The 9644-nt window shown below is 51.4% G+C and overlaps 1 protein-coding gene across 3 annotated transcripts; it reads right to left on the bottom strand.

Annotated features, from left to right (window-relative positions):
• Positions 1-385: 385 nt before the first annotated feature.
• On the bottom strand, positions 386-8964 carry ZNF165 (zinc finger protein 165). Of its 3 annotated transcripts, none has more exons than XM_080647580.1 (4): positions 8909-8964; positions 5142-5621; positions 4748-4886; positions 386-4164 (listed from the first exon to the last, which is right to left on the bottom strand). In XM_080647580.1, exons 2-4 carry the CDS (start codon positions 5547-5549, stop codon positions 3257-3259), a joined length of 1455 nt encoding a protein of 484 aa, XP_080503706.1. In that variant the 5' UTR covers positions 5550-5621; positions 8909-8964; the 3' UTR covers positions 386-3256. The 3 variants fall into 3 exon arrangements, with proteins under 3 accessions (XP_080503706.1, XP_080503705.1, XP_080503707.1); XM_080647579.1 differs by lacking the exon at positions 8909-8964 and adding an exon at positions 8039-8523; XM_080647581.1 differs by lacking the exons at positions 386-4164; positions 4748-4886; positions 8909-8964 and adding an exon at positions 8039-8356 and having other exon boundaries at positions 5015-5621.
• Between the last annotated feature and the right edge of the window lie 680 nt (positions 8965-9644).

The following is a 9644-nucleotide window of genomic DNA, read 5'->3' as shown; positions in this document are numbered from 1 at the left end:
GGACATACTGTAGCAATTTAACTCACACTCGCTCTTTTTTAAAAATATATATTTTTATTTCAGAGAGGAAGGGAGGATAGAAACTTCAATGGCCAGAATCATTGATTGGCTGCCTCCTGTACTCCCCCCACTGGGGACTGAGCCCGTAACCTGGGCATGTGCCCTTGACCAGAATCGAACCCAGGACTCGTCAGTCCACAGAATGACGCTCTATCCACTGAGCCAAACCGGCACAGGCGTCCTCAAACTACAGCCCGCGGGCCACATGCGGCCGGCCGAAGACATTTATCCTGCCCGCCGGGTGCCGCTGCCTGTCCTGCTTAGCAGCCGACTCGTCCCGGGCCCGCAGTGCGCATAGGAATTTGTTCATAGTTTTTGTTTTTTTAAACTATAGTCCGGCCCTCCAACGGTCTGAGGGACAGTGAACTGGCCCCGTTTAAAAAGTTTGAGGACCCCTCGGCTAGGGTGACCCATCATTCTGGACAGACACACGTTCTACCTGATGGGCAAAGACTGACAGGAAAGGGGATAGAGGGCTGCTCTCCTTCCCTTCCCTTTCGTGTTGTCATTTTCAGTAAGTGGATGCCTAATATAGGGAAGTAACACAAATAAGAATATTGTAGGGTTCCTTGGTTGTTCCTATTTCTTAGATGCTTCCATTTGCCACCTTCTTAGAAGCAAGTCCTGGTTGTAGCAGAAAGTATGGTCTCACCTGGCTATTGGCACCAAGGTGACTCAGGTGCAGACATAACACGCTTACCATGTATGTATATGTAGAAGTGGGAAATTTTCCTTCTTCCCTTCTGGGTGCTTTAGCCTAATAATCAAATTCACAGAAGACAGATTAACAGGAGAAAAACAATTTTAATTTTTACATACAAAAGCACCAAAAAAACCCAAAATAATAAGACCCAAAGGCAGTTGAGGCTTGTCTGTCAACCTGAGCTGAGGAATGGGAGGGCGGATGGGGCCTGGTGCTCCAGAAGAAGGTGATTCGCAGGAAGATAAGGGCAGATGTTTGGTTTTCAGAGGGTTGCCCTGTCCTACATAAAGGTCACTCAGGTAAAAGTTAACTTTCTGCAAAGCTCTCTTTCTAGGACAGGCCCACAATAAAAATTTTGCATAGTTAAGGGAGAGGTAAAACTTTTTTCCTGAGTCTGTTGGGTTTCAGTTTCCTTCAGCTCAAATTAATTCACATGCCAAAGTGGCCCATTGTGTGGTAGCCCACTCTGCTCCCCTTCATATTGAGCCTGTGAACTCCCAAGACTCATGGGCCCACTGAAATTTGTGCTCATGGGGAACACAAATGCTCGATACCAACAGGGGGGGCAAAAAAACACAGATATGTCCTCTGCTCAGGTACATGCCCCACTTTCCTATTTAAGTCACTTACAAAGCACAAGTTTAAAGATAAAATTGGGAGTCCTGGCTGGTGCTTCTCAGTGGTCACAGCATCAGCTGGAGCATCGGTCTCAGGCTTGAGTCCGTCAAGGGCAAGTACCTGGGTTGCAGGTTCAATCCCCAGCCCAGTCAGTCGGGGCATGTGTGGGAAGCAAACCAATTGATGTTTCTCAATGCCTCTCTCTCTTTCTTTCCCCTCCCCCCACCCGCCTTCCCTCCCACTCTCTAAAAACCTACGGGGAAAGATATCCTTGGGTGACCATTAATAAAAACAACAAAAAGATAGAATGAGCTTCAAGGCTGGGACAACAGCATCAAGCCAAGCTCAGGGCCTTCTGAGCACTCAGGGATGTGGTGACAACAGTCACCACCTTTGAGGTGAGACCTGCACACGGAGTCATTGAGGATATATGAGGAAGGCAACTTTGGAGATGCCTCAAACAGGTGATAAATGTTGGGAAACTCCCACCTGGAATTCAAATCTTATCAAGCACAGGGGAAACTATATTGTGGGAAAGCCTATATCCAGCATTCCCACCTTTCGGGACACGAGAGAACCCAAGTTAGGAGAACTGTGTCACTGTAGTAAGAGTGAGAAAACCTACTTCTGTTGCTCCCCTGAAACCCCCGCCAGAGGGAAGGATGTAGGAAAGCTTCTATCGAAAGCACTGGCCTCGCCCAGCATCTGAGAATCCACAGAGAGAAACTCCTCACGTGATGAGTGGGAGAGGTTCCAGGTGGCTCAACTCTGAGAAGGCACCAGACTGCCCACATGGCTGCACACTGTGGCAGTTTCATTAAGAATTCTGTAATAAGATGCCATGGGCATGAGCAAGAGAAGCTCGAAGGTCTTGTCCTCTGGACATGGCAATTTTTCCAAAGCCAAACCCTGCAATGGAGATGATCCTTTAGACAGTCATAAAACTTCTCTGCAGTGGCCAGACGCCTTGGGGTACTGGCTTAGTGTCTCCAGATGAGCAGCTGAATCCTTCTTCACCTCATAATCTTGTTAACTGTTGACAAGTTACTGAACTCCTTTTAACTCAAAGTTTTCTTCAACGAAATGAGGACGACCACTCTACTATTCACCAGGACGTTACAGGGTAGATGGGAGCACGTGCAAGGGGTTTGGACCCGATGCATTTCTGTGCTGCTTTAAAGCCCCAGAGCCTTTGTTTCTGGTACCGACTCCCGCTGCCCTCACTTGTCAGAGGCCAGTGGAGGCCCCAGCACTGCCGTCTGTCCATCCGGCCCAGGAAGGTATCCACAAACCCCCAGCACACGCGGCAGGAAGGTTCCGGTCACATCCGTCTCCTCCAGATCTAGGTTCCCTCCCACTTGAACACATTGCTCACCTCTGCCCCACCTCTTGCCTCATTTCCTTCCACTCCCCCTTCCTGTTGGAATCTCTGACTCCCGCCTCTTGCCTTGGGTGTCCTTCCTGGCACGACCTGGACGCAGATTACACCCAACTGCCAAGTCCCCTTTCACACAGCCCTCCGGTCTGTCCTGCTGCAGAGCAGCCTTGTTGTGCAGAACCATTACGTGGGGCTGAGGATCACCCCCTCCGAGTCCCCGCCCCACTGTGATCAGGGTTATTTCCTAAGGTCCTTTTTCGTCCTCTCCACTGCTGGACCAACCTATGTATCCGCCTCCTCCAACTCTGCTCTTCTGGTTTGGCAGCCCAGCCTCTCAGAAAGCAGAGGTCAGACCATAGGCGGGACCGCGTACGAGAGGACCAGGGGGAGGAAAGAGACGCTGGCTGTTCAGTCACGCACCCACCCAGGATTTACTTTGTATTCAATGTTTCCCACATTTTGCTATTTCCTTAGCATTCCCTATGAATTTAAGTCGCTCACATTAACAGGCTTTCCCTCTTGTGAATTCTCCGATGTTGGCTGAGGTGCGAGCTCTGACTGAAGGCTCTCCCGCACTCGCTGCACGCATAGGGTTTCTCTCCAGTGTGGACTCTCAGGTGTCGAATGAGGTGTGAGCTCACCCTGAATGTTTTCCCACACTCACTGCACACATAGGGTTTCTCTCTGGTGTGGATTCTCTGATGCAGGATGAGGTGTGAGTTCAGGCTGAAGGCTCTTCCACATTCTTCGCATTCAAAGGGTCTCTCCCCAGAGTGGATTCTCTGGTGTCTAATGAGATCTGATCTCCCCCCAAAGCCTTTTCCACACTCGTTACACTCATAGGGTCTCTCTCCAGTGTGGATTTTCTGGTGTCTAGTAAGCTTTGAGCTGTGCCTGAAAGCTTTCCCACACTCACTACATTGATGGGTTTTCTCTCCACTGAAAACTGCTGTCTGTTTAATAAGGTTTGAGTGCTTGAGAGACTTTCCACATTGGGGAGTTTTTCCTCCAACATAAATTCTTTGATGCATAATAAAACCCGAATTCCACTTGAGACTTTGGTCATAGGTACTGTGTTTACAAGATTTGTGGTGTGTAAATTCATTTGGGTTCAGGTTTACGCTTCTGTCACATCCATTGTGACTTATTATTTCACCTGAAAGTATATTTTTGTGGGTGAGGACTTTGCTAAAACCTCCATCCTGAGCAGACGATGGTCTCCGAGATTCCCCAGGTTCGTTTTCCTGTTGCTGCTTTATCTGGCCTGCAGACCTGGAGCTGTCCCGAGGCTCAGCAGACTCCTCCGATGCCAAAGTCGAAGGCCGTCCTGATACAGTTCTCTGTGAGCCTGTGTTTTCATGAACGTCCAGACTTGACAGAGACACGCTGTTTTCACTCTCATTACCTAAAATGACAATAATGACAGAAGAGGTTTGCTGAGCTGGAAGAAAATAAATTGTTCAGATACACCCAAGATAGTTACAAATTGGTACTTCATTTGGCCATTCCAAAAACGTGGCCTTTCAAATGAGAGGCATGAACCACAGAAGAACAATCAGCACAAGCCGGTCCTGTGTGCAGTGGTCGGCAGAGAGGAGGCACACACCAGGATGAGCAGACGAAACAGAAAAGCCTGGGAAGAGGATCCTCACCAGCAAGAACAGGAGGGCAAGACAACGTAGGAACAAAGAACTCGAGTGTGACTGAGGACCGAGGGGGACTCCACCCTGGATCTAGGATACACGTCCACGATTAGGCTTAGAGAAAGAGAGGGAGGCGCCATCTTCAGAGAAAGCAGATGAGGATGCAGATGCGTGAGAAGAGTAAAGTTACAAAAGACTCTGGAGTGTGCGTACATGGAGCTGAAAGCATCCATGCATCCATCCACCCATCCACTTCTGGTTGGCCAAGAAAAGGACCTCCTAAAGCTATTGGGACAGTCTAAGAAGGGAGAGCCCCTGTCCCTCCCTCTAAGGACACGACGTTACCGAAGTCCAGTGGGAGAGGGGGTTCTGAAGAACCCTGAAGGTCCTTGGTGTCCGCTGGCTGGAGCTGGTCAGTAAATGCTGGTCCAGATAGTGCAACCTTTCTCCTGAGTATTTCCTGGCCATGCCCAGGGACTGGAACCTGAGAGAAATAAAGTACATCTGGATTTATGAGAGAGTCCCTGTTGGAACTAAACATCTCCCCCAAACAAAGAGAACCTCCTGTAGGAACACAAAACCGGGAAAGGAAGAACAAGCCTGACTCAGCGGTAAGATATGACACAGAAGCAAACAGAGAGCAAAGGAGACATAAATGCATCCTGACCTAGGAGCTCAGACCTCCCACCGTGGGACGCCATCCGTCCTGGAGGCCTCAGCTCGCCCGTCATCTCTGTACCTGGAGCCCGGCTTCGCCGCTGCCGCTCTCGTCTTCCAGCGCTGTCACCACCTCCTCCCCGCTCCGCGGGCACTGCTCTCGCACCAGGGCCTGCAGCTCCGCGGGCAGGATGCTCAGGAGCTGCTCCAGCACCAGCAGCTCCAGCATCTGCTCCTTGCTGTGCGTCTCGGGCTGCAGCCACAGCCCACAGAGCTCACGGAGCCGGCGCAGTGCCTGGCGGGGCCCAGGTGCTTCGTGGTAGCTGAAATGCCGGAACAGCTGCCGGCATAGCTCCTGCTTGAGAAAATCACTTCTCTCTGAGCAAGCATCCTGCCCCCAGACAAACTCTTCCTCCTCTACCTTCACTCTCAGAAGCCCTTCTTCCTCCCGAGGATTCTGAGCTGCAGCTTTCTTGGATTCTGTCATCATCTTGGGATAGAATGAATAACCACAAAACCCACTTCTGCCTTGTGAAGGGTCTTTTTAGTTTCAATAGCTCTCCTGGAGAGTAAAAAAAAAAATTACTATTATTGTCTAGAAGATGAAAGACCACATTATGGAACTAGTCATTTTCTATTACACAAAGAGGTACTGGGCATTTACTATGTGTAAAAATGCTGAAACGCCTGCATTAGGAATACAACTGTTACATAATTCTTACCTCAAAGCAGTTTAACATTTAAACTTAAAAGCAAGATAATTTAGGAAGCATTTGAAACCCTGCTCCTAGCATATGCCATAAGTTTGGCTCAAGTAAACTCATAAAATAAACCCACCACCACCAAGGTAATTTAAATGAGAAACATTTAAATATAAATACAACACAATACTGAATGTTAACATGCCACATGCAGTTAAATTATTTCTAAGTTATACAGACAATAAGGACCAGAGAAAAACGATAGAAGAGCTTTGGAAAATTGCTTTTAAATGGCCAACACCACATAGGAAAATGCTCTGTACTTCTCAATGGGTGACAAAGGACCACCACCTGCAGCCATTGGGACAGTCTGAGAAGAGTCCCTGTCCCTACCCTCCAGTGACATGACCGCACTGACGCCCAGTGCGAGAGGGGGTTCTGGAGGTGTGAAAGGGCACGGGAGTTTGCAATGGTCAGGGAAAGCCACTGAAAACTAACGTCTGCAGAATGGAGGGGACTTGAAGAGGATGTGGGAGAGACAGGAAGTGAAAAGCAACAGAGCGGCTTGAACAGGGGTTAATGGTGGGGACACAGAACTGGGAAAGCAAGTTCGATAGGTTTGACCGAGGACATGACAGAGGCACAGGCCCTGCCCTGGAAGCCTCTGATGTCAGATGCCAGGTGCAGACTCTATCTGTTAGGCACTGGAGACCAGGAAAAGCTCGTGGGGAAAAATGACCTCACAGATACTTTTGTCCCATCAGTTCCGTGTCTGCCTTCCTAGTGTCACAGCTCCGTCCAGGTCTTGGACATTAAGGTCAGTCATCTCACCAATAAAATAAACTATAATCCAGCAACATAACTTTCGTAGCTGCCTTCTGTGAGTCTAGTTATTAAATACCACTTTCTCAAGACCTGTGAGCACAGGGCATGGTCTGTCTGGTTTCTGAACTGAAAACCGGAACGACAGGAAATTAGAGGTGAAGCCTGGAGTACAATAGCAAAATGCAAACACCAGCGTTTCAGGTCTGTCCACTGAACATTCCATCAATGCAGCTGCTGACTGTCCCACTGACAAGCGCTTTATTAACAACTAGAGCCCCGATGCACAAAATTCGTGCGAGAGTCGGCCTTCCTTCCCCCGGCTGCCGGCACTGGCTTCCCTCTGGCACCCGGGACCCGGGCTTCCCTCACAGCCCCGTCTTGGTCTGGAAGGTCATCTGGAAGGATGTCTGGAAGGACGTCTGGTGTAATTAGCATATTATGCTTTTATTATTATAGATTATTATAGAAGACTAGAGGCACAGTGCACAAAATTTGTGCACAGGTAGGGTCCCTAGGCCTGGCCGGCAATCAGGGCCAATCTGTGGGAGGACTGTCAGGGCAATCAGGGCCCCCATTTGCCTTGGCAGCCCCCCCAACCCCTGCCAGTCAGGGCCTGCAGGCTGGGGGCAGCTACTGCACTGAGTGTCTGCCCCACAGTGGTCAGTGAGCGTCATAGCGACCGGTCGCTGGGTTTTATTATATAGACGTTAACAACCCCAAAGCATTGGGCTGGGAGCACCAGCACAGAGGTTCCCAAAGAAGTCTGCGTTCTGGGCTGGGCTCCTGCCTGACTGTCACGTGGGAACTTTCTCAGAGCAGATTCTGGCCCAGCTCCAGGGCTCAGGGCTGCTGACTTGGTTAGTATGAGGTGCACCTGGGAAATCTGGATTCTGATGTATAGCTACAAGGAATTGAAAAAAGGCGTTTGAGTCTGCAAGAAATTTGAAAATAGTTGAAAAGAATGACATAAAACACATGGATATGAAACACTTAAATAACATGACACGCTGAAAGTGTTGAAAGCTTCAGTACTAAACACAAGTAGGATGGAGACGCTGAATACCCTGAGAGGTGGGGAGACAATGCCTGTCTGTGTACACGCGGTAGCAGCTACTTCCTATCAGTGGGGGAGGGGATCCCACATTTCCACTGGATAAAAGTGGAAATGAAGGAAGTTTCAGATGCTTTATGTTTTGAAGATTCTATATCTAAGAGGATAATGACTCCAAATCCACTTTGGAGAAACACTTCCAACCAATGTCATGAGATTGCAATGGAAGAGAGGTAGGAAGGGAAAGATTGCGAAGAGACCCACAGAAAGGGCGGATGAAGACAAACATCAGGACTAATTCTGCAAGCCTAGGAGACGGAGGTCACAGGCTCACACTAATCTTGGAAAGTCTGAGTGGGTGTCAGACCCGACTCTGGCAAGGACATGGGGGAGGGGTCAGACCTGTGGCGGGTGAGACCCAGCCCGGCGTGGTCCCCTGGACGACGTTTTGATGCTTCCGGGGCGTCGTGTCACTCAGCAGTGGCCGAGGGGACCCGCCTGGACGCCAGCTATCCCGCCGAGTGGCTGCTGCGCACACCTGGCATCGCCTTCGGGAAAGTCCTGCCGGTAGTGTTTCCTCACTTCGCACCCACTGAAAACAGTCCGCACTGCAGGGAGAATTACCCGGTCCTCGGGGTCGGCTGCTGTTTAAGTCTCACTAGCTCCGAGCTCATAAACATTCCCCGCGCACCTCGCCACGCCCGCGTCCGGGGGAACCGCAAAGCCTACGTGCAGAGCGACGTCGGGAGACCGCGGGACGGACCGCCCGGGACGGAGGGGCGGAGTCGGCGTGGCGTCGCCGCAGCCCCGCCCGGGGGACCCGCTCACTCGCAGTAACCGCGAGAACAATTTTCTACGCAAGGGCGGCGACTCCTCCTGCGAGAAGCGGACCAAAAATTCTCGGGGCGGGCTGCGGGCGGAAGCGCGGACCCGGCGGACCCGGAACAGGCATCACCCCCGCGGTCTCCCCACGGCCGGGCCATTCCGCGCCCGGCAGCCCCCGGAACCCGCGACTGCAGGCCGGCCCGCCTCTCCTGGCCACGCCCCCGTCCCTCAGGAGACCCCAGCGCGCGGCTAACTATGGGAACCACATGCTCCACTCCCAAGGGGCGGGTGCGAGTGCCCTCCGGACGCCGAACCCAGTTCCACCTTCCCTCGGGATCCCTCTGAGTTCGGGGGCAGGGCGCCGCAGGGCTGCTGCAGCCCGAAGGGAACATGGCGGGACGGTATTTGCAGGAGATAAAGCGCCGGTCACCCCAAGCCCGGACTCACCTCTCCCGCGGGACTGGTTCTGATCGGACACTTCCGCTGAAGGACAGCGTCGCGTCACCTGTTCACGTTTCCGTCTGAGTCTGCGCGGAAGACACACCAGCTTTGGACTGCGATTCCCAGAAGCCTCCGGGTCTCCTCGGCGCTCGGACTCCATTTCCCAGGCTTCTTGGCCCCGGTCCTGAGATCCCGGAGCTTGAAAGGGGCGGAGTCTGGTCTCGGCTCGCGGCGGTCCTGACGGGCGCTCCTGGCGCAGCCGCCGGGCCCCCGCCGCGGTCTGGGGCGGGGCAGTCCAGCCCCACGTAACGGGCACCGCGCACACTTCACCTTGCAAAGCCTCCGTGGACTTTGCCGAGCCCTGGAGGAGTCCCCAACCCCGGGACCGCAGTGGGATTGGTCACAACCCCTGCCTTTCCTTGTACTACTTTTAGTTTTACTTTGTATCTTTTTGGTCTGCCATTGCTTTGATAATGTGTCTAAGCGTTTACAGGTTTTCCACTTCAAATTCACCATTTTGCAAAATCCTCAGTTACTTCAAATATTTTTTTTCCCCGCATTTCTCCGCAGGTTACTGCGGAAATTGGAGGAAGATCATTTGGAGGATGTGTGGTTGGTTTTGGACCATGTAAGCCTCCACAAAACCCAAGAAGTACTGATCTTGTTGGTCAGACGAGGCATACCTTATTATTTCTGCCACCATGTTCTCCAATGATGAATCCCATTGAAGAAGTTTTTTCAA

Source organism: Plecotus auritus, assembly GCF_963455305.1.
Source record: "Plecotus auritus genome assembly, chromosome: 12".
Lineage (NCBI taxonomy): Eukaryota > Metazoa > Chordata > Mammalia > Chiroptera > Vespertilionidae > Plecotus > Plecotus auritus.
This window is presented reverse-complemented; position numbering and strand designations above follow the sequence as displayed.

Excerpts from the sequence above, each read along its gene's own strand:
- ZNF165 (XM_080647580.1), bottom strand. The coding sequence starts at position 5,549 with ATGATGACAGAATCCAAGAAAGCTGCAGCTCAGAATCCTCGGGAGGAA. Across the intron at positions 4,887-5,141 it reads GCGGCGAAGCCGGGCTCCAG|GTTCCAGTCCCTGGGCATGG; the intron begins GTACAGAGATGA and ends TATTTCTCTCAG. Across the intron at positions 4,165-4,747 it reads CCCTCTCCCACTGGACTTCG|GTAATGAGAGTGAAAACAGC; the intron begins GTAACGTCGTGT and ends TTGTCATTTTAG.